The 22,343-nt window shown below is 68.1% G+C and overlaps 1 protein-coding gene across 6 annotated transcripts in view; it reads right to left on the minus strand.

Annotated features, from left to right (window-relative positions):
* The window catches only part of MYO18A (myosin XVIIIA), a 35,784-nt gene that overhangs the window by 11,699 nt on the left and 1,742 nt on the right, over nucleotides 1-22,343 (minus strand). For 2 of the 6 annotated variants that reach the window (XM_032200660.1, XM_032200657.1), the window contains exons 2-24: nucleotides 19,012-20,103; nucleotides 11,036-11,071; nucleotides 9,628-9,715; nucleotides 9,444-9,553; nucleotides 9,192-9,368; nucleotides 8,864-9,074; nucleotides 8,566-8,708; nucleotides 8,037-8,137; nucleotides 7,893-7,956; nucleotides 7,551-7,695; nucleotides 6,228-6,239; nucleotides 5,576-5,749; nucleotides 5,402-5,492; nucleotides 5,109-5,301; nucleotides 4,518-4,604; nucleotides 3,548-3,689; nucleotides 3,302-3,461; nucleotides 3,034-3,220; nucleotides 2,675-2,915; nucleotides 1,741-1,850; nucleotides 1,588-1,653; nucleotides 1,166-1,294; nucleotides 562-705 (exon numbers count right to left, since the gene is read on the minus strand). In XM_032200660.1, coding sequence (XP_032056551.1) covers nucleotides 562-705; nucleotides 1,166-1,294; nucleotides 1,588-1,653; nucleotides 1,741-1,850; nucleotides 2,675-2,915; nucleotides 3,034-3,220; nucleotides 3,302-3,461; nucleotides 3,548-3,689; nucleotides 4,518-4,604; nucleotides 5,109-5,301; nucleotides 5,402-5,492; nucleotides 5,576-5,749; nucleotides 6,228-6,239; nucleotides 7,551-7,695; nucleotides 7,893-7,956; nucleotides 8,037-8,137; nucleotides 8,566-8,708; nucleotides 8,864-9,074; nucleotides 9,192-9,368; nucleotides 9,444-9,553; nucleotides 9,628-9,715; nucleotides 11,036-11,071; nucleotides 19,012-20,025 — 3,825 coding nt within the window. In that variant the 5' untranslated portion in view covers nucleotides 20,026-20,103. Of the gene's footprint in view, nucleotides 1-561; nucleotides 706-1,165; nucleotides 1,295-1,587; nucleotides 1,654-1,740; nucleotides 1,851-2,674; nucleotides 2,916-3,033; nucleotides 3,221-3,301; nucleotides 3,462-3,547; nucleotides 3,690-4,517; nucleotides 4,605-5,108; nucleotides 5,302-5,401; nucleotides 5,493-5,575; nucleotides 5,750-6,227; nucleotides 6,240-7,550; nucleotides 7,696-7,892; nucleotides 7,957-8,036; nucleotides 8,138-8,565; nucleotides 8,709-8,863; nucleotides 9,075-9,191; nucleotides 9,369-9,443; nucleotides 9,554-9,627; nucleotides 9,716-10,194; nucleotides 10,248-11,035; nucleotides 11,072-19,011; nucleotides 20,104-22,343 lie in introns of those variants that run through there. The other 4 variants (XM_032200661.1, XM_032200659.1, XM_032200658.1 and 1 more) reach the window with 3 other exon arrangements.

Raw genomic sequence — 22,343 nt, forward strand, 5'->3', positions numbered from 1 at the left:
GGGAAAAGGGGTGGGAGCAAACAAAGCCGCTCTCCTCCTCCCCCAGCACCCAAAGGGTTTAGGGCACCCAGCCCAGGCGGAGAGGGAGGGGATCCTGGGGGGATGCCCAACCAGCACAGGGCTCCGTGCTGCCTGCCAGCTGCGAGCGCATCGCTCTCTCCCTTGTCCCCTGGTGCCAGCAGGCAGGCTGGGGGGGACAGGAGGGGACCTCAGAGCCCCCACCCCGGGCACCCGAGGTGAAAGCTGAGCCGGCAGCGGCTCGGTGCCAGGCGGGGGGGCACGGTGTCTGGTTGCCTGTGCCGTGCAGAACCCCCTGCGCACGGTGCCTGGTTTCGTTTCCATTCTCCACGCCTTGTAACCGGGCTCTCGGGATGCTAACGACATGCTGCTTCGTAAATTAGGGAGCAATTTGTGCTGGGGGGCACGGGGCAGCGGTGACCCTGCAGCCCACCCTCTGTGGGATCCCGCAGCCCACCCCGCTGAGGGTCCCTGCCCGTCTCCAACGCGCACCCGGCCCCATCCTGCCCCATCCCCGCCCCCCCCCGGCGCAGCGGTACCCACGTCTTTGCCCCGGATCTGGTCCTCGGTGAGCTGCACCTCGATGAGGGGCCGCACGGTGGTGAAGAGCTTCCACCAGGGCCAGTCCTTCACCCCCTTGTTCTTCTTGATGTTCTTCTGCACGCAGCGGATGGCCAAATCCTGGATCTGCGCGGGGCACACGGCGTCGGCACGGCTGCCGCGGGGCGCCGCCGGCCCAGCAGGACGCACGGGTGCTCAGCACCCCCACCGCCACCCCGGCACACTCCCCTTCATTAGCATGTGGGCTAATTGCTCCTGGCTTATCTGCTGTCCGATTACCTCCGGCACCCGCACGAGCTAACCTCGCCGCGGGCGAGGCGCCGCCGCGGTGCCTATTTTACGCGCTCCTTAATAATAAAAAGCAGGAGCTGGCACGGCCGCTTCATCCCGGCAGCCCGGCGGGGCAGGACGGAGCCGACGGCCCCGGGGCTGGCCCCACGGCTCCCCACGGCTCCCCACGGCTCCCGGGGAGGGGGAGAGAGAGGCGGGAGGAGGAGGCGCTGGGCCAGGCGGCGGCAGAAAAGCTGCGCTGCCCATTTTAGGCGAAATTGTGCAGCGGAGCGGGGAGGGGAGAGGCGCCACGAACCTTCCTCTTCTTGAAGAGCTGCCGTGCCAGGAAGCCCCTGCACGCCGCCTGGAACAGGGTGATGTTCCTGCTCGTCTGCGCGTCCCGCTGCTCCTCCAGCCTGGCCAGCGAGCCCGCCCGGAAAAACACCTGCAGGAGGGGGGAAAAAAAATAAAAGGGGGGAGATGCGGTGCCACCATCCCGCTGTGCTGGCCGGTGGGGATGTGCCACTTGTGTCCCCTTGTCCCCACCACGTCCTCGCCCTTCCCCAGCCCCCTGGCCCTGTCCTGTGTGGGGTTTTTATTCGGGGTTTTTATTCCCAAGGCGTGAGGAACGGCGTGGGTGGGAGCGCACACTGCTGCCCTTGTGCCGCTGCGCCCACCCTGCCCTCAGCCAGACCCCGAAGCCTGCAGCGGGCAGGGACGGCCCCGGCGGGGTCCTACCCGGCTCAAGCCCATGTGGTAGCTGCTCTTCTCCAGGTCCAGTGACTCCAGGAGCTCCTCCACTGCCTGTGGGGAGGGAGAGGGGTCAGGGACAGGGTGCGGGACCCCAAGGTGCAGGATCCCAGGACCCCAAGGGGAGCCGGGCACGCATACCCGCTTCTCGTCCACCACGATGTAGTTGCGCCCGTGCTTCTTGGTCAGGTGCGGGGCCAGGACGTCGAAACGCCGCCTGAACTCGGCAAACACCATGTGGTCGGGGTAGCCTGGGGGGGGAGCAGAGGATAGGGGGGCCGTGGGGCAGCCAGGATGCCCGGGGGATGCCCGGGGACAGCCCCGTGCCCCTGCACGCACGCTGCCCCCTCCCCTGTCTTTTGGGAGATCCAACGGGGCCACCCAGGACGGCTGCTGGAGGTTTTCCTTGGCCTTGTTGTTTAATAATTTCAGCCAAGATGTGGGGTGAAAGCAGCCAGATTCCTGCCCCAGGGGAGAGCAGGGACACGTGTGTCACCCGTGCAAGCAGGCGGGCCCCGCTACGGGTCCGGCCTGAGCCGCAGTTAATTGCCGAGCCTCCCCATCTTAATTAATGAGGGGGGTGCTGATGAAGAGGCTGACCCCTCTGCAGCTTGGGGGGGGTCATGTTCATCGCTGCGGGGAGGTGTGCGCCCAGAATCGATTTCCAAATGCTGCAGGAGGGGTCTGGCCCCGAGGCCGCATCCCCCAGCACTTGGCTGAGCGCGACCCGGAGCCCCCCTCCCCGTCGGGACCGGGGCCGGCTGCCAGCGGGATCGCTGCCAGCAGCCGGGCAGCACCGGCGCAGACACCCAAGTAAGGCCATGCCTGTCCCCGGCACCGAGCCCCGATGTGACAACAGCCCCGCGGGGGGGAGCGGGGCCAGCCCCCCCGGGACGGGAAAAGCTGGCAGCAGCCGGGCTCTGCGCGAGGACGCGTGCCAAAGGGGTTCCCCGCGGGGCCCCGCGCTGCAGACGGGGGATTTGCTCCCCTCCTGCCACGTTCTCGCTCTCTCTGCAGCCGGGATGCCCGTGGGTGGCAGGATCGGACCCTAAATTTTGGACGGGGGGGGGCTCACCTTGGCGGTACATGCGGAGGGCATCCAGCAGGCGGGAGCCGCGGAGCTGGGCGCGCAGCAGGGGCACGTCGAGCTGCATCAGCCCCGCGGCCTCGCAGTGCTCGGCCGGCAGCTCCAGCTCACTGCCACTCACCCGCCGGCACGGCAGCCCCCGGGGGTCCCCGCCGCCCCCCGCCGCCTTGGGCAGGAAGCAGTGCACGAAGTGCAGCTTGGACTTCTTGATGCTGTCGATGAGGGCATCCTGCGGGGACGGGGGAGAGGTGACAAGAGGCAGTGCCCCAACAGGACCCGGGCACACACACCCGTGCCATCGAGGGTGCTGGGACCCTCCTCAATCATCCTGAGGGCCCCCCACTCACCACTTGCAGCTTGATCTGGATGCACAGCGACTTCTTTTTGACGGCGGCCACGCCGGTGGTGAAGGTCTTGCGCATGCTGGTGGCGCGGCGCAGGGCCAGCTGCGAGCCCCCCTCCAGCCCCGCCACCGAGCCCGACAGCACCAGCGCCGACCCGCCCCGGCCCGCGAACAGGCTGCTGATGACCTTCCTGCGGGGCACGGAGGGGACGTCACCCCCAAAATCACCCCTCTCCCAAGCTCCCACCCCAAGCCCGGGGGACCCCACTCACTTCTGCGACTCCTGCAGCAGGACGGAGGCGTTTTGGGTGGCCGGGTTGTGCTTGACGTGGTTGAGCCAGCCCGTGGCATCGTACTCCACCCAGTTGGTCCCCGAGCTGTGGCCCAGGAAGAAGTGCCGGGGCTTGTCGCTGGGGAGCAGCGGGTCGTGCCCTGCGGGGAGACACGGCACCGCTGGGCACGGGCACCGCAGCCAGCTCAGCCGGCGCAGCCACGCGGTGCCGGTCGCCCCCCCAGACCTTTCTTGCCCCCCTCCTGGGGACCGTAGTAGGCGAAGAGCCGCTCCAGCAAGGTGTCCTCGCTGCCGCCCGGCTGCAGCGCCTCCTCCTCCAGCAGCCACAGCAGCCCCCGTGCCTCGTCGGTGCGGGCCAGCGAGCGGACCTGTGGGTGACACCGTGTTGGTACCGGGACCTGGAGGTGGGCAGGGACCGGGGAGGGGGACCGGGGGAGACGCGGGGAGCATGCAACCTCCTCTGCTGCCAGCAGCACGGCAAAGCAGCGCCGCGCGAAACGGCCCCTGCTTAATGGGTACCTGGCAGGGAAAGAGGCAAACGTAACGCGCCAAGCTCGGTGGCGAGCCAAACGCTGCGCTCTGGCACCCCTGGGATCAAACCCGGTGCGGGGCCAGCGCCAGCAGCCCCACTCAGTCTCTGAAAGCCTCATCCAGCAGGGAACGGAGCACCCCAAGGACCAGGGCACCCCAAGGATGGGTGCACCCTGCAGAGCGGAGCATCCCGGGGATCAAAGCACCCCGGGGATCAAAGCACCCCGGGGATCAAAGCACCCCGGGGACTGGAGCATGCCAGGGATCGCCCCAGGGCCATCCTGCCCTCATCCTCCCCTCCCGGAGGCACTGGGGGAGCACGGTGCCGGGGATGCACCAGGGCTGCCCGCTGCTCGCACGCTCAGTCACGCTCTCATTGCCAAGCACTTAGGAAATCACCTTTCCTTCCCCATAATTACCGCTAAAAGGACAGCAAAGCAGCACGGCCGATGCTATCGCCGTGCCTAATGCTCAATAACCCGCCGTAATGGATCACGGGGCCGCCAGCAGCCGCTCGGTTACGAGGAGGAGCAGCAGCCACCTCCAGCCCTGCTGTCCCAGCCCTCGTCCGTGCTGCGGGAGCGGGTTTTGGGGACAGAGGTGGCCGCAGAGGAGCTGGGTCACGGCCGGGACGGAGGCCGTGAGGAAGCGCCGTGGGTGCTTACCAGTGCCTGGTGTGAGGGCTGGTCTACAGTGGCTACAGAGCCCCAGGTAGCGGGCTCTGTGTCAGCCAGTGCAAGCTCTATGTTTTCCTGGAGAGGACGGACAGAGGAGCGATTAGTGCCTGTGTGACTGGAGATCAGCGTTAGGGCCCCCGCGGGCCGGTCAGTACGTTAGTCTCAATCGGATCTAGACAGGAGATGGGGGTTTCCCGGGCGTCCCACCGCCCCGCTGCTCCAGGGAGAGGTGCCAGGGGCAGTCAGGACACCAAAAAGGGTCCTCATGACACCAAAAAGGGTCCCCGTGGGCACCCAGGTGGTGCCGAGATGGAGCAGCGGCCACCATCGCCCTCCCACCACCCGCAGCAGCCCCCCCAGGGCACATTTGCCGGCACCATCGGCGGTGGGAACCCCCCCGGAGAGACCCCTGAAGCAGAGAGCGCGGTGTCAGAGCTGATTGGGTTGGACCCGGTCCTGAGCGACCACTTGTTAAGAAATCTGGGGAGCAGGGGGGGGGGGGGGGAGGTGTCACAGGAGATGCTGGAGCAGAAAGGAGAGAGGAGGGGGTGACGGCGCCCCCGGGGGCGTCCCCGCTACCTCCTTGTAGCGCTCCAGCTCCTGGGCGAAGGTGCGCTGGTGGAAGAGGAGCTGCAGGCGCTCCTGGGCGTAGTTGTGGCACAGCTCCTCGAAGGTGGCCCCGCGGCTCTGCCCCGCCACCTCGGGGTTCTGCGCCCCGGGGGTGTCCACCACCGTCACCGAGCACACCGAGTGCTGGCTGGACTTGAGCGCCCTGCGGGGGACGGGAGGGGACACCAACGGGGTGGGTGGGTGGGTGGGTGGGTGCTGACCGACCTCCCCCGCCACCCCCCAGCCCAAATCCCGTCGTGTACCTGTTGAGGAGGGAGATGAGGAGGGTGAAGAGCTCCGAGTACAAGCCCGCGGCCATGCCCTCCAGGCACTCCAGCGCCGTCAGCTTGGGACCTGGCGGAGGGGACGGCTGCGCCCTGAGTGTCCCCAAACGGGCGTCCCCCCCCGGGGGCCACCCGCGCCTCCCCGCGCCCTACCTGTGCCGTCGCCCATGCCCTGCTCCTCGGGGCCCTGTCGGAAGGAGGTGGAGCGCTGCAGCGTGCCCTTGGGCTGGTGCTTGAAGATGGAGGAGGAGAGCTCCTCCAGGCTGCAGCCCAGCAGGTAGGCGGCTTTCTGAGCCCACTCGTGCCGCGCAAACTGCTTCCTCCCGGCTGAGGGGGGAAAAAAAGGAGGCTCAGCGCCGGCTGTCCCACCTTTGGGGCTCTCCTGGTGCACCCCGGCTGGTCACTGGGTCCCCCACGGTGGGACGGGGACAGGGGTGGCACATAAAAGCCAACCCCGAGGCGGGGATGCTGTGCACGGCTGGCGCAGCGGGAACCCGGGGCTTGCACGTGGCCAGCACCAAGAGGAAAATTTTGGGGCTCGATTTGAGGAGATGGGGGGTAAGTGGCTTCGCCTCCCTGCAAGGCTGAGCCATGCTGGGAGATGGGGACACCCCTCTCCATCACTGCCACCCGCTCTGACGCGTCTCTGCTCGGCGCAGCAGGACAAACCGCGGCTGCCGGACAGACACACGGACATGGGGTGGGGAAGGGAGGTGGGAGTGGGTTAATGGGGACACGGAGGGGGGGGGACACGAGGGTGGGACGGGGCGGGGAAGCCAGAGCTGCGCGGAGAACAGGACTTTACCTTCGTCGGCGTCTGCATTGCAAAAGGGCAGCATGCACCATGCGAACAGAGACAGGGGTTAGCAACACCGGCACGCGGCAGCGCGGGCACGCGACGCGGGGACGCCCTCCTGCCGAAACCCACACGCACCGAGCCTGGTTCCTAACCCCCCCCCCCCCGACCCCCTGAGCACCGCCACGGTGAGATGTGAGATGCTGAGACCCACTGTGGGGTCTGCCCCTGCCCCACAGCAAGCACCACGGGCACCACCTGCCCAGATCCAGCCTCAGGAAAAAGGGGGCTGGGGTGGCCGAGCTGGTGCTGAGCATCCCCAGGGCCCGCGAGATGCAAGGAAGGCACCGGGAGCAGGAGTTGGGCTGGGATGCTCCCCCCCCACAGGCAGGATTTGGGGATGCTCCCCCTGAGTAGGATTTGGGGATCCCTCAGCCCCTCGCAGAGGCTCCCGCACCAGCCGTGCGTCCCCGCAGCGGTGCAGCAGCGGGGCCCTGCTGCCCTCTAGTGCCTCGAAGCGCCCCTGGGAGCACGCCGTGCCCGCCGAGCACCCAAAACCCGCTCCAAAACGCGGCACAAATGGGGCTCTCCGCCCATTTCCATCTCGATTCCCTCCCCCCAAGCTGCTGAACCCCTCGATCCAAGCCTCCTGCGAGCATGCGGAGCCCAGGGCAGGCAGCAGAGGGGGCTTCCAGCACCTCGGGGGTAACACAAGACCCCCAGCGGGGAGAAGAGCAGCTGCAGAGGCACCCTGAGCCCCCCGAGCTGAATTCACCCCCCCAGCAGTGGAGAGGTGAACCAGTGCCACCAGGGCAAGCCCACGGTGCACTCCCGTGCTGGGGTGCCAAGAGGTAACCCCAGGGCTGCTCCCAGCACCCCAGCAGCACCCCAAGCCCCTTCTTAGCCCCCAGACCACCACCAAGCCCGGAGCAGAGCCCTGCATGGCTCCAGTTACCAGCTCCATCTGCCAGTGGTTCTGTGGGAGGACAGGGGAGGGAGCAGCGTTAGGTGGGGGGGGCAACACATGTGCGCCCCCCACGCTCCCTCGTCCCCAGCCCCAAAATTCCCCGATGTGACAGGGACGGTGCCAGGGACTCGCTCTGGTGGTGCCTGGGGTGTTTGATCCCTGCTGGCTGGGAGCTACCCGGCTCGCCCTGACCAAGGGGACAAATCCAGGTGCCACGGAGCACCCAGAGCACTGCCCGTCAGCTTGCACAACCCCAAAACACCCCCGGAGCCTGTCTGCAAGGCGCAGAGGTGCCAGCATCAATCTGGACCCCGACCAGCCAGCAGACCTGAGCTCTGCTGATCAACGCGTCCCAGCCCCGTTACCTTTGGTGGCTCCGGCAGCCCCCAGGTGACAAATGGCCCCCAGGACGAGCCAGAAGGCTTTCTGCTCATCGCCGGAGATGCCCATCACCTTCATGGCAGCCTGCAGCTTGTTGAACTGCTGGGCTGCCTTCTGCTTCTCCTCGGGCTGCGGAGAGCAACGGGAGCCATTGGCACAGGGTGAGGGCTCCCGGTGCCTCTGGCCAGGCCACGAGCACCCAGAGGGGCTGGGGACCTGCAGAAGTCCCCCTGCCCGCAGGGACAGGGCCACCCTGGCTCTCCCATCTCCTTCCCCATGCCCCCACCCCGCTGTAGCCCCCTGCCCAGCCCCGCAGCAGGCAGGACCTTGGCGAGGGGCACGATGCCGAAGACGTTGTTCTCCGCCAGGTGGTTGAAGTGCAGCTCGGTCCTGTTGGGGGAAACACCACCCAGGTTGGTCCCCGAGGTGCCGGGAGACCCCAGAGACCCCTGTGCCGGGGCCAGGCTCACCGCAGGGCGCTGTCGGGGCAGGCCAGCAGGTAGTAGAAGACGTTGAAGGTGGCCTCGTTGGCAGGGCGCCGGGCGACACGCAGCTTCTCCAGCAGCAGCGTCTGGGAGAGGTCAGGGGGGTTGGGAACCATCCCCGAGGGCCACGCTCCCACCAAGACCCCCCAGCCCCAGCCTCATCCTTGCTGCCAGCCCAGGATTTCCTTTTCCCTGGGCTCCCAAGGAGACGTGGAGGTCTCCTGGCCCTGCTCTGCAGGACGCTGCAGTAAGGCAAACACCCACGCAAACCCCGAGCATCTCTCCTGGGGGCGCAGGGCTCGATCAGCAGGTGCACTGGAGCACGAAGGGGCTCTGCTGCATTTTAAGGGCTGCTGTTATCACCCCGACTGGCTGCAAACAAAGCCACGAGCTCGACGCTTGGCTGCGAACACGGCCGGGCTGGCAGGAGCGGGTTAGAAAGGAGAGCTGGCAGGAGAAAACGCCCTCGGGACGGACCGGCTCCTGCGCCGAGGGGGCCGCCCCGGCCCCTCACCTGTACGGAGGCGGACGCCACCTGCCCAGCCTGGTCGAAGTCCAGGGAGATGATCTGGGAGAAGCGCGTGGCGTTGCCGTTCATGCTGGTGCTGCTATTGCCAAAAGCCTCCAGGACGGTGTAGAGAGCCTGCCACTTCTCCGCTGCGAGGAGGAAACAAGCGGGGCGGTGGGGTGCGCGTGGCCGGCGGCGTGCACGCGGCGAGGGCGCCAGCGGTGAGACGAGTGAGAGAGCAGCACCGTGACCGCGAAGCGAGGGGCGTGAGGAGGTGGCAGGGGGCCCCGAGGCGAGCACTCACCGGAGAAGACCTTGCCGGTGCTGCCGGCGATGGTGGCGAGGTACTGGACGAGGTGCTGGCAGTTGGTGGTCTTGCCGCTGCCGCTGGCGCCCAGCAGCACGACCGCCTGGTCCTGGCGGCTCATCAGCATGCTGCGGTAGGCAGCCTGGGCCACGGCGTAGATGTGCGGGGACGTGTCCTCCCTGCGGCACCCCTTGAACATGTGCATGACCTGGGGGGAGAAGCGGGGGACGCTCGGCACCCTGCGGCCCCGCAGGAGCACCTCTGAAGGGTGACGCAGCTCCAGCGCCACCAGCGTGCGCCACCGGCCCCCCCACCCCGGCGTCACCTTCTCAGAGTACATGGAGGGGGAGCTCAGCGGGTTGATGACGACCATGGTGGGGCCGGCGTAGGTGTGGATGAGGTTGCCGCCGTAGCGCTGCCGCAGCGTGTGCAGGACGCTGGACTCGTTGAGGTAGAGGAGGCTGGCCAGGTCCTCCACGCGGTCGCAGGACGGGGGGTTCGCCTGGGAGCGGGGCCGGGGGTCAGGCGGGGAACGGGGGTCCCCACCGCCCCGCGGCCCCCCATCCCGCGGCCCTACCTTCTCCACGTCGTCCTCCTCCACCTCCAGGACGGCTCCGTCGTGGTCCAGCTTCACTTTCACCTTGCCCTCGGGCAGGGCGCTGGCCTCCTCCGGCCGCAGCTGGCTGCCTGCGAGGGAGGGCACGCGGGGCTCAGCGGGGCCGTGCCGGGCACCCCCGTGGCCTGGCCCGACCCCAACTCACCCAAGGAGAAGCCATCCTTGTGCACCAGCCACACCTTGTCGGTCTCATACCAAGCCTCCTCGGCAGCTATCTGCTCCTCCGTCTTGGCCTGCGAGACAGGGGGACGCGGGGCTGGAGGGAGCGTGGCGCTGTGCCACCTTCCGTGAGCCCCGAGCCCTCCCAAAATGTGTCCCCAACTTGTCCGCTGCCCTGGGGACCCCAGAGGGTTTGGAGCTGCAGAGCCCCCCTGTCCCTGACACAGCCGGGGGTAGACACAAAGCCACAACGACCCCGGGATGAAGTCACCACACACAACCCTGGCTGTGCTCCCAAACTGCAGCCCCGGCACCCACGGCACCCCCGTGCCACTCGTGTAGCCGTGCTGGGACACAGGGACACGTGGCGTGCTGTGGGGACGCAGGACATGCTGCAGGGACACAGGACATGCTGCGGGGACATGACGCAGGGACACAGGGGACAGCACAGCGGTGGCACAGTCCCACGGGGGGAGGTAAGGTCGGGCTGGCACAGCCGGCACGTGGGGGACGTCCCCGCTACCCGCGAGCAGGGCGAGCCCCGGAGCCAAACCTGAGCTGCAGCAGGGACGGGGCCAAAGGGGGCTGCCAGGACATCGTCCACTTGTCCCTATCGAGGCCGAGAGATGGGGCGTGAGGGCGAGAAGGGCCACGCTCTGCCCCGCAGCGAGTATGGGAAGCGGTGGGGGAAGAGAGCGGAGGCGTGCGGCGAAGCGCGGCCACCCCGGAGCCCCCGGCCACGCGGACACCGCAGCTGGGACAGCTCTGCCAGCACAGCAGCAGCTCCAGCACGGTGCTGGACATGCACGGAGCTGGGAAGGTGGCCACGAGGCCGGGTGGCCAAGCTCCCAGCGCAGGCTGGGGGTGAGGGCACAGCACCCGGGGCTGGAGGTGGCTGTGCCGTGCGCCCGGGATACTCTGGTGCATGCCCAGCGAGTGCTGGCACAGGGACACGCGGGGAACCAGGGCACTGCCCCCACTCCTGCACCTCTCCCTGATGCTCACCGGCCCTTCAGCCTGGCTCTGCCCCTTCCCTGCCCTCCCCAGCCAGGCTGAGAGCCACCGTCCTCCTGCCACCTCCACTGACAGCAGCCGGAGTGCCTGGCTCTCCACCATGCACCCCAGCACGGCCACGGGGAGCCCGGAGCTGCAACAAGGGAGCCCGGGGAGAGGCTCCCAGCCCCGGCCGTGCCCTGCAGGCTCGGCTTGCTGCGACCGAGGGAGCGCGATGAAGACGCGGGGCCACCCTGGCCGCTCTCTGCAGCAGCCCTGGGTGGGGAAAGCCTTACGCTCCAGCACGAGGCGCGGGCGCAGACGCCAGCCCAGCGGCAGACAGAGGACAGCGGGAGGTTGCCAGTGGAAGCAGAGAGCTCCTGAGGACAGGGGTACGGTACCTGGCTGGGTGCCGGGGCGGAGGCTGCGGGGTCCAGCTGACAGCAGCGAGGGAGGAGGAGAGAAAGAAAAGAGGGGTGAGAGGCAGAGAGCAGCAACGGCACCGCGACGCCCCACGGGGCCCCGGCACGGCCAAAACCCCCCAAGACATCACCCCAGCTGGCACAGCCGTGCTCGGGCTGCAGCGGGGACACCGACACAGGGACGTGGCACCGCAGCTCCCCACGGCCACGCACATTGCTCTGGGCAGTGATCACCAAACCCACCAGCCAGCGGCGCCCAGAGCGGGGCCACGGGGCTGGCGGCCAAAAACCGGCGGTGCAAACACCAAGGGAGAGCGCGCGGCGTGGACGGGGCAGCGTCCCCATCCAGCACCGGGCACCGGGCCACGCACAATCACCAAATTCCCCCCCCCCCTCCCCGAATTACAGAAGCTGTGAAGATCCTCTCCAGCCGGCGCTGCGCCTCCTCCGACGGGCTCAGCTGGGGAGCGGGGCCGGGGGCAGCCTGGAGGCAGAGCACCGTTAGCAGCGGGCTGGCTGGCACTGGCACGTCGCCGGCACACATCACGGGTGCTTTTTTTTTTGGCCCTGAAGCCCACCGACACCACGCAGGGCACCTCCCTTGCGCAGACCTACAGCGCCCTGCCCACCTGCACCCGTGCTGGGGCACCCGCAGGCACCCAGCACTGCCCTGGACAGCCCTGGCAGGCTCCTGGCACCACAAATCCCGGGTCCCTGCTCCCACGCACCTGCTGGGGGGGTCCCGGGGTGGTTTTCGCGGGGGTCTGTCGCTTCTCGCCGGGCTGCTGCTTCTTCTCCACACGAGCAGGGTGGGGAGACAAGGGGCAGCGTGATGCGGTGGCCAACACCCACCCGGACACACCAAAAAGTGACCCCTACCCGGCACCACACACCCCAAAAACACCCCAAAACCACTGCAAACCATGCTGGTGAGCTCACACCATGCTGTGCCGCGCGGGACGAGGCGTCCCTGCAGGTCATGCCGCACACCCACGCCGGGTTAGAGCCGTGCACACAGCGGTACCTTGTGCCTCTCCAGGGCGGTGGGCTTGGGGGCGGGTGCCTTTGGCGGCTCCGCTTTGCCTCCCGAAGGCTGCGCCAAAGGCTCCGGCTTGGCTTTGGCACCCGGGGACACGGACGGCTTTGTGTCCCCCGCAGCAGGCGGGGAGCCCGGCGCGGCGGCTCCTTTGCCCCCCGAGGGCTCGGGGGACTTCTCCTCTCGCCTGTCTCCCGGCCGGAGCCGCGGGCGGTGCTCTTTGGTTTTGCCCTTGGCCATGAGGGTTTTGAGCCCCGCTGAGATCTCATCTTTGGGCTCCGGCTTGGCGGGGGCGGCCGGCACAGTGGGGGGCGGTGGTGGGGGCGCGGGGGGACCCGGCTCCTCTTTTCTGGGGGGTGGCACGGGCTCGGGAGACTTGACGTCTCGCGCCGGCTCCCTGGCACCGCCGGCGTCCTCCCCCGGCAGGACTTTGCGCACCACCTTGCGCACCACCCGCACTACCCTGCGGCGGGACAGGCCCTGCCCGTCGTCCCCCTGCGCCTCGGTGCCCGCTGCGGGACCCTCGGGCCCGTTGGTGGCCCCGTTCAGCACTGGCTCCGGGCTCTTCCCGGTCCCCGGGGGCGGTTCGGGGCTCTTCGGGGGCTCAGGTTTTGGGGGTGCGGGTGCCGCATCCTTCGCGGCGCTCGGGCTCTCTGGCTGCAGCCACAAAGATAGGGGTGGGTTAGAGGAGGTCTGACGGTGCCGTGCCCACTCTGAACCCCCGTGCTGCGGGATGTGGCTGTGCTGGGCAGCTTGGGCTGGTGCCTGGGGTCCCAGCACGGCTCCTGGCCAGATTTCAGGCACCACAGGACGCGTGTTGGAGACATCCAGACATCCAGCCCCCTCCCTGAACCATCCTACAGCTCCCTGCGGTCACTCAGAGCAAGCACCGAGCCCCCGTCCTGCTGGGCTCTGCAGGGCAGGGATGAGCCCTGGTGAGCCAGAGGGGCAAAAATTGCTGTGACCTACAGCCGGGCACCCCTGCGACTAGGTGCCAGCTCCCACCACCACCAAAACCACCCGAACCCCGCACGCTGCCCTACATCAGCTCCAGGAGGGGGGACGCTGAGCCCACGACCCTCTCAGGAGGTGCCACCACACCGCAGCCAAGGGCGAGCCCCATCCCGGCACAGAGCCCCCGTCCCCGTGCCCTGCAGCACTTACAGCCCCGTCCTCCTTCCCGGGTCTTTTCACAGCTAAGGCTTTGTCCTCGTCCTTAACCTGAGGGTCAGACAAACAAGAGGGGCGCGTTTCAGCCGCCGCGGGGGGACGCGGCGACCCGGTGGGCTCGGTGCCGGCCGCCTGCTCCAGCAGCACCATGGGGAAAGGCACGCAGCCCGGCGCTCTCCGTGCTTCGGGGGGGAGGAAGCCTTAGTGTGAGCAGGTGAAACAGCCCAAATTTGCAGCCTGCTGCTGAGCACGAGGCCTCGGTCCAGCCTGAGGACGGCACCAGCTGAGAAAAGGGGGCGAAGCTCCGAGGCGCGCCCCGCAAACCCCAAAGCGCGGCGCAGCCCCGCTCCCCGCCGCAGGAGGGGCTGCGTTGGCAGCTGGTGAGCGAGCTGGTAAATAAAGCCCCTTCGCTCCTCCCCGCGCGGGCTTCTGGCTTTTCGCACGTTGCTCAACTTAGCTCTGACAGCTGAGCTAAACACAGCGCTGAGCAACAGGCAAGGTGCGCGGGGGGGAAAGCGATCCCGCCCGCCGCCAGCCCGGCGGCACGGCGCACGGAGGTGGCACCAGCTCGGCTCTCTGGGCTCAGCACTGCCAATTCGGGGTGTCCCGGGTGGTAATGTCGAGCATGAAGGGGTTCACACCGTGTTAGGGGAGGCACCAGCCACGCACGAAGCGGTGGTTAGTGTGTTAGGGGGTGCATTCGTGGCCGCAGCCGTGCAGTGGTGCGGTGCGGGGCGGCTGCCTGTTTGCTCAGCGTGGCACGAGGGCAGCTCGAGGGCCACTGGATGTGCCAGGGGGGAATTTTGGCCCCCCTGGAGTGCTGCTCTGGATGTGGCACACGTGCTGGGCAAAGTGGGGGAGCTGGTGGGCACCGTGGGGTGCGAGCACACGCGAGCAAGACTTCCCTTCTGCTCCCAGAACGCAAAGCGGGATGAGAAGGCCATGGCGATGTCTCATGGAGCCGCAGCCCTGGCTGGGGGAGAGAGGGAGAGGTGAGAGGGAAGGCTCGGGGGTCTCAGGACCCTGAGCTGACCCAGCCCCACGCAGCCTCCGAGCAGATGGAGCCTGTAGGAACTGCTCGGGGACGGGCACAGAACTCATTGTGCAAAAAAAGCCCCTTTGCTCATACGGCAGCACCGTGCCCAATTTTCCCCCCGTGCCGGGCCAGCCCGCTGCAGTAAGCAGCTGCGGGGTGAGGGAAGGGATATTTTCTGCCCTGGGCACGCACTCGGCACGCAGGGGGGGCTATTCTGAGCCTGACCCCGTGCCAGCAGCCGGGCAGCCCAAGCAGGGACTCAGTGGGGTCTCTGAAACCCAGCGGGGCCGATCCTGCACTGCCCATTGGGGGGGTCCACAAAGCACCACCCCTGCCAACACAGGGCGCAGAGGAGCACCCAAACCACCCGTTTGGGGTCACAGCACCCTGCTCCCCCCATCCCCAGCACCTAGGCCCCCTCCCACCCACCAAGACACAAACCTGTCTGGGGGGTCTGGGCACAAACCTGCCCACGGAGCCCCCAAATCCTCTGCCCCCGGTGCCCTCCCCTCCACGGCGCATGGCACCAGCACCAGGGTCCCCTGCCACAAGCAGCCCTCGGCCACCACGGCGGCTCCCATCCCACCAAGGGGGTGGCCCCCACGCGTCCCCCTCGGGGTCCCCCCCAGCCGTGCCGGGGTCCCCACCTTACCGCGGGGCCGGCAGCGGGGTTCCCGGTGGGACGAGCAGGGCTCAGGGTGGTGGGAGAGGCGCGCGGCGGCGCGGGGACAGCTGGGCTGATAGGGCCACCCTAAAAATAGCCGAGGAATGCGAGGGCCCCGGCGGCGCGCGCAGCAGGCGGAGGGCGCACGGGGGGGAAGCTCGGGCAGCGGGGGCCTCTTCGCCGCCGGAGGAAGTGATGTGGGCCCGCGGCAGGCTGGCGCCACGGGGGGGGGGAAGCGTCCGGCCCCCCCCCTGTCCCACTGCCCGCCCCTGTGGAGCGGGATCCGTGTGCCGAGGAGTGGGGTCGGGTGCTCCCGCGCTCGCCGTGGCCCCAGTGATGCTTGCTGGGGGGGAGCGGTGGAGAGCGTTGCTTTGCCAAGAGCGTGGCAGCCCCCCGAAATGCTACCGGGGGTGGAGAGCCCCGTGCACCATGGGGGGTGGCACAGGGGGGCTGTCCCCGTGCCGGTGGGACAGGGATGAGGGTTGGCACCGCAGTTATACCACGCCAGCCCGGCCGCCCCCAGCACGGTGTCACGGCCCCCGTATGGCCGCGTCCACTGCAAGGCTCCCTCCGAGCACCGAGGTCTCCCCGGAGGTACGGGACCGGCACCGAGGGCGAGTGAGGCCGGGGCCTCCCCACGCGGTGCGTGCCGGGAAGGGGCCGGCAGCAGGGAGCGGAGCGCACCGGCAGCACCACAGGAACTGCCCCAAACCTCGAGGAGACGCGTGGTGAGGGCAGCGAGCGCAGGGCACGGGCACGGTGGGGATCCCAGGTGTTTGAGCAGGTCCCTGCCCACCCTGGGGACACACACACACGTCCCTGTCTGAGGCCACGTCCCTTCTGGCCTCGCACGGCAGCCCCAAACCTTCCCCACTCGCCTCTCCCGGGGCACAGAGCGGGGACAGGTGACTGAAACGCCCTTGGCATTGCTGCTGTGACGTGGCAGAGGGTGCCACGGTGACACCGGCGTCCCCAGGGAGCGCCAGCAGCAGGCACGGTGTCACGGGCACGGCTGTGACTGCAGGAATCACCCCAGCCAGAGGCACGTGGCTTCGCCTGGAAGTCAGCACCTGTGGGCTCCGAGGGGCACGGCCACCTCCCCGGCGAGCCCAGCACACACAGACCCCTGTGATGAGACCAAAAGGGTCCCAAGCATCCCCCAGATCCCCGGCCACAGAGCTGGGAAGGGCCCGGTGCCCACGGGCTGCCTCCACGGGGACCCACAGCCCATCTGTGTGGGGATAATGCACCGGCCCCACAGCCAAGCCCGCTGGGCACCACAGCCCCTTGGGGCTCCCTGTGCTGGGGCCACCCCGCAGCACTGTCCCCATGGCAGAAGAAAAGCCAAATGGAGAGCTTTCCACGGAGAACACACAAAAAAGGAGGAGGAATCACATCGGGGGCACTGCAAATCCCACAGCCCCAACCCCGCAGCCCCCAGCGCCTCCCCACCGCCCCGCTTTGGGGACCACACGCGTCCCACCACCACGTCCACCCATGTCCCAGCACCCTGGTGGGACACTGGGTGCAGCAAGGAGCTGGCAGCCAGCTGCACCACGGCACGTCAGCCGTGCGCCCCGGGTGCCGGCGGGTGAGCAAAGGCCGGCGCGGGGCAACCAGGGCACGCGGGGTGCGCCGGCACGGCCGCCGGATGCCTGTGGTCTGGCTGAAGTGCTTGAAGTGCTGGAGAGGTCGGGCGCGTTTCTGGAATATTTCTGCCCTACCAGAGCCGGACGGCGCATGCCTGGGCCCTGCCCGAGGAATTTGGAGGGTAAATAAATAAATAGGAGCGTGGAGCCCAGCCAGATCGGCTGCCCAGCGCTGGGAGCGCGGCTGGGATGTGGTGGGGCTTTCCCCCGCTCCCCATCAAAGTGCTGTGCCACCAGCCAGACCCCATGAACCTCACAGAGTGGTTGGGGCTGCCCAGAGCACCCCAAGCATCGCACCCTCTGCCTCCTGGCTCCGGCACGTGTCCCCACCTCGGGGACAGGCGGAGGGACAGGGGCAGCTCGGTGGGGGCCCCTCCGTGGAGGGGTTAAACCCCGGCACCTTCCCCGCTCCAGCCGGGGAGGGGCTCCCAGAGCAACAGCCCAAAATATGCCTATAATTTCCTGTTTCAAAAAGGATCATTTTTATTTAAATTAGGACCAGAAGCATTCCAGGGAGCTTAGCTGGGCCTGGGGGAGAGCCGGGCCTCCCTGCGCGCGCCGGCACCTTGCACGGCCCCCGGCTGCACCCGCTGCCTGCCCCAGCTCCCCGGCACGGCCGCTGGCACCAGCTCCACCTGCAAAGCCACGGCCGTGTCCCCCCCGTGTCCCTGCTGAGGGTCAAGGGTCCCCAGCGAGGACACAGGACGAGCTCACGTGGAGAGGTGCCCCTGCCCCGAGCCGGAGAAAATGGACAGGGAGCACGGGGACGGCAGGGCTGGGGATGGCGGTGGGGAGCTGGCTGCAGCCCAGGCGCCCGCCCCGTTACGCTGCATATCCTGAAGATAAGCAGCGGTCTGTGGTCAGCGCACGGGACGGCTCCTTTCCAGGAACTGCTCCTGCCATGATTTATGATTTATGCTTTAACCCCCTGCAGGCACTGACCCCGCAGCGCCGGGCACGGCCTGGTCGCAGCACAAAGGGAAGGGCGCCGCTGTTACCGAGCACAGCGCTCACACCGCAGAGCCCTGCCAGCCTCCCCTTGGCTTTCTGGTGGCTTTTTGGAAAAGTGAAACCCGGAGAGGCATGGGGGAGGCAGGGGGAGGGCGGGCAGAGAGCTCTCCTTGTGCTCTCCATGCACGGTGGGAGCAGATAGCTGCTGCCCGCGCACGCTGGCCGTGCCAGCGCCCGCCACGAGGCCATATGCTGCGGCTTCTCCCCCGCAGCCCCGGCTGCTCCAAGGGCACTGGCATTTCCTCCTTCCCCTCCCCAGCCCCAGCACTGCGTTTTTGGTGCCACAAGCACCTCACCAGCCCCTACGTGCTTACATCAAACATGCACCTGCACCCACAGAGGCGTGCTGCAGCAAGAGTGGCTGCCACAGGCAGGCAGCCGTGGCCCTCAGCCCCCAGCCCCAGTCCCTCGGGGCTGTCCTGGAGCCAGCAGTGCCCTGAGCAGCTCTCCAGAGCTGGCCACGCTGCAGGGCTCCAAGGAGGAGCTGTTGGAAAGCCAGCACCCAGATTTGGTGCAGGCTCCACCCTGCAGCACTGGCACCTGCTCGGGGAACTCAAGGAGCAGCCTCCCCGCACCACAGTCACCAGCAACACGGCGGGGACAGGCCCAGCTCTGCCCAGCTCTGCAGGGTCTCAGCATCCAGGGAAACAGCTGGAAACTGGCCGGGGTGATGGTTAGCCCGCGGCAGGGTCAGCGGAGCCAGCGGCACACGCGGAAGATGTGGGTCACGCAGCCATTAAGTTTCTATTTATACAGCACCAGCCACGCACATCGGGCTCTGCAAACTTTCCGTCTCCCCATCGCGCTGCACGCCGCGCCGCCCCCACCGTGCCCAGGGGGCCACAGCCAGGAGGGGAATCTCATCACTCCCCTCCTGCAAAGCTTCACAACTTTCCCCCCGAGCTCCCTTCCCTGCCAAACCTCGCTCCTCCCTGGGAGGAGAGGCAGGGGGAGGTGGGCGCGGGGGGCTTTGGGGCTGGTAGGCATCGTGCTGCGTCCCAGCGCTGGCACGGATGCTTTGCCTTCACTTATACCTGGGTTAATGCACAGGCTTTCCAAAGGAGAGCCCTTCCAGAGCCCTTCCAGCAGGAGAAAGGCCGAAACCAGCCTCACATTGAGCATTTTGGGGCCAAAACCCACCAGTATGAACTCACAAGCCAGCTGCAGACTCCTTCCTCAGCAGCGTCCTGCCTCCCGGAGCGCAGCAGGCATCGCCCCCGCATCCTCGCCACGGCCGCCCGCTCCTCCCTGCGCTTGCTGCAGCCGGGAGCAGCTGCAACGCCCGCTGCTTCCCACGCCCTGTGCCAACCCAAACACCCGCCGCGAGGACGGTGGCGGCCAGCAGAAACCCGGGGGCACCAGCCGGGCGGCAGGGACGCCGCTACTCACATCCCAGGTGGCGCGGCGCGTCCCCTCGCCGCCCCGCAGCCAGCAGCGGCTCAGCTCGCTCAGCTCCAGGATGGGCTGCACCTTCAGCTGCACCGTCTCCCCCGACTGCCGGATCATCTCCACGATCTCATCCCGGGATTTGCTCTCCACGTTTCGCCCGTTGATCTCCACCAACCGATCGCCCGGCACCAGCCCCAGCGCCAAATCCTTGGTGCCGGCGCCGGGTTCGGCGAAGTGCACGACGCGCCGGTACACCTGCCCATCGGGGGCACGGTCCAGCATGGTGGTGCGGCGCAGGGAGAAGCCGAAATCGCCGGTGTTGCGCCTCTGCAGCTCCAGCTGCCGCGGCACGGGGGGCTGCGGGGGCACCAGGGCGGGCAGCCGCAGGTCTGCGGGGAATCTTTTGCCCACCAGCTCCGGCACCCGGGCTCGAAAGGAGGCGGCAGGAGGGGTACGGGGGTGTCCCGGGGGCGTCCCGTGCTTGGCGAGCTGAGCCTCCAGCGCGCGCACCTCCACCTGCGGGGAGGGGGCTGCCGAGTGCTCGGAGGGGGTGGAGGTCTCCGAGGCGCTCTCGTCCCGGCTCTTCTGCGAGAAGGAGAAGCGTTTGACGATCATCTGCGAGTTCTGCTTGGCCAGCGAGCCGAACTTGGCCGCCCGCTGCAGCACCGAGCCCTTGAAGTTGGCGTCGTCCACCTTCAGGTCGTCGCTGGAGCTGGCCGTGCTCAGGTGGCCCGAGTCCAAGATGACGCTGCCCCGGTTGCTGTCGGAGTCGATGTCGGTGAGGTGCAGGTCGGAGCCGCTGGCCACCTTGATGGGGATGGGGTTGGAGATCTCCAGGCGGGCCTTGGAGTCCCGCTTGGAGGCGCGGTTGAGGTTGAAGAAGCCCCTGCGCATGCTCATCTCCTCCAGGCTCTTGAGCTCGGCCGCCGACATCCGCTCCTTCTTCTCCTTCTTTTCCTTCTTCTCCTTCCGGGCCCCATCCTTCTCTTTGTCCTTCTTCATCAGGTTGAACATGGTGGAGGGGGGCTCGGGGCGCGCTCGCCCCCGCGGCAGGGTGCTGCTGGGGGCGCTGCTCACGGCACGGCCGCCTGCCTGCGGAACGACACACGGACACGGTCAGACCACGGCCAGCACCGACCCCGTGTCCCCAAAGGGTCACCTGCTGCCACCCCCAGCCCGGGCCACGTCTGGGACGCCCCAAAATGAGAGCAGAGCCCGGGCAAGACCCCCACAGACCCCTCAGGCAGTTTGGGAGCCGCACGGGCAGGCAGGGGAGAGAGGTTTCCCGAGGGCCCATGATGTTTGCAGCGGTTTCTGCTGGTGTGGATGTTTCCCCAGGCAATAAAGCCTGCGGCACCGCAGACACCTCGCCTGCTGGTTCAAAAGCCCCTTGTCGAAGGCACAGAGGCCTCTCTGGAGCTGGCCACCGCAAAGCCAGCAGGGACGCAGGGAACAGCAGCGCAGTGTCCCCACCCAGGGGGGACAGCGGGGAGGGAGCCCCCCAAACACAGCCCTGGCCGAGTGCCCCCCTAACAAACAGGAACCTGTGAAATCGCATCCCTCCGAAAGGCTGATAACCGCCTAATTTTAGCCGGGACGACGCAGAACTCGTGACGCTGCGGCGACCTCCAGGAACAGTCGCTCTTTCATTAGGGCATCCCGCGCAGGGGGAGGGCCCCAGCCTGCAGCAAAGCCATGGCACGGCCAGCCCCGGGCCCCACCACACAGCCTGAACCCCCCCGGAGCCCCCCACACGGCCCCGGGGCACCCCCGGCCTCGGCCCCGGGGCGAGCGCTGCCTCCCCGCACGGCCGCCAGCCACCCACCGACCTCCATTGTGCGCCTGGGCTGCGGATAAACAACTCAAAAATCAAACAGCTGGGTGGAAAAGCAGCGAGGGACGGACTGACAGCTATATATAAACAGAGCAGGAAGCCGCGCCGCGCAGGAACTGAACCTCAGCACAAAGGACAACAGGAAAAGTCCCCACGTTCCAAGCATCTGCGCTGGAGCAATCCGGTGGGGAAAGGTTTGTGGGACCCGTGGGGACAGGCACGTTCCCCACGCCAGCAGCATGGGCTCCATGGACACCCGGCATGCCCGTGTGCCCTGCTGTGCCATGCCGTGCCGTGCCGTGTCTGCAGAGCCATGCTTCATCTCCAGCGCAGCATCCCCACCTCCTGTGCCACCTCCCCGCAGGGCCACGTGCCCCCAGATGCACCCAGCAGGACACAGGGCCCTTTGTGCCCCGTGTCCGAGCTCTCCTCATGCTGGGGACGAGGGCAGTGCCACCGTGGCCTCGCTGCCAGCAATGGCAGCGAGGGAACCACCGGCACCCCTCCTGCTGATATGTGCCACCGGTGACCCCACCTGCTTGGGCATCCCCAGAGCAGCACGGTTTGGCCAGGGCAGTGCCAGGCACCCCCAGCTCACCATGGGGCACCGAAAGGGCCGGGGGCTGCCGGGACCCTCCCCGGGTACCGCGGGGAACCCCACGGGCAGAGCGGCCGGCGCAGCCCGCCAGGCAGGTGCTGCTGAGGGACGAGGCCCTTCAGAGCCCGTCGGCCAGCACCGCTCTTTGTCCTCGGCCGTTCCTCTCCCCCGCACACATGCTCCCTCCGGGCCTTTGTATGCTCGACAAAAAGGGGGAAGGAGCGTTACGAGCTGCATCGCTAATGAGCCAGCAGCGCCAACCAGCCAGCAGCACCAGCCCGCAGCACCGCCACGCGCGCCCCACGCAAGGCCACTGTGCACAAGGGGCAGGAGCTTTGGAAGCCACAAGGCCCCCCCAGCACGGCCAAGCACAGCCCCCCAGCCTCCCCCTGGCTCTTATGGGGTCGCTGCCTGTCCCCAAGGAAGCCCCGTGATCCCAAGGACGCCAACGGGATGCAGGCACTGGAAAAAGCCGGGCGCAGGCGGGTGCTGCGAGCAGGGGGTGGCCGCTGAGCGTTCCCCTGCTCCTGAATCACCCCGCGCACCCTCCCCGGCTCAGCCCGGGCTCGTTCCGGGATTATCCAGCTCCAGGCATGTTGGGGTGGCAGCGTGCATGAGCCAGCACACGGCGGGGAGAGGCGGCCGCGGGCGCCGGCTTCGCCCGCGCATTGCACGCAAGGTGCTTGCTGCGACACGCGGGCTGTCAGGGCAGGGAGGACATCACCCACAAGGTCACAGCCGTAGGGGAACCGACCACAAAACCCCGCCCCGAGACCCCCAAAGGGCTCCCCCGCTGCGGTGCTGAGCCCCGTGGCCCCGCAGCTTCCCGGCAGGGAGGAAGGCGTTCACTGAAACTTGGGGCCACTCCTTCCCTCCCCGCGACGCAATCTCGTCCGACGC

The sequence above is a fragment of the Aythya fuligula genome, chromosome 20, assembly GCF_009819795.1.
Source record: "Aythya fuligula isolate bAytFul2 chromosome 20, bAytFul2.pri, whole genome shotgun sequence".
In the NCBI taxonomy this organism is placed as follows: Eukaryota; Metazoa; Chordata; class Aves; order Anseriformes; family Anatidae; genus Aythya; species Aythya fuligula.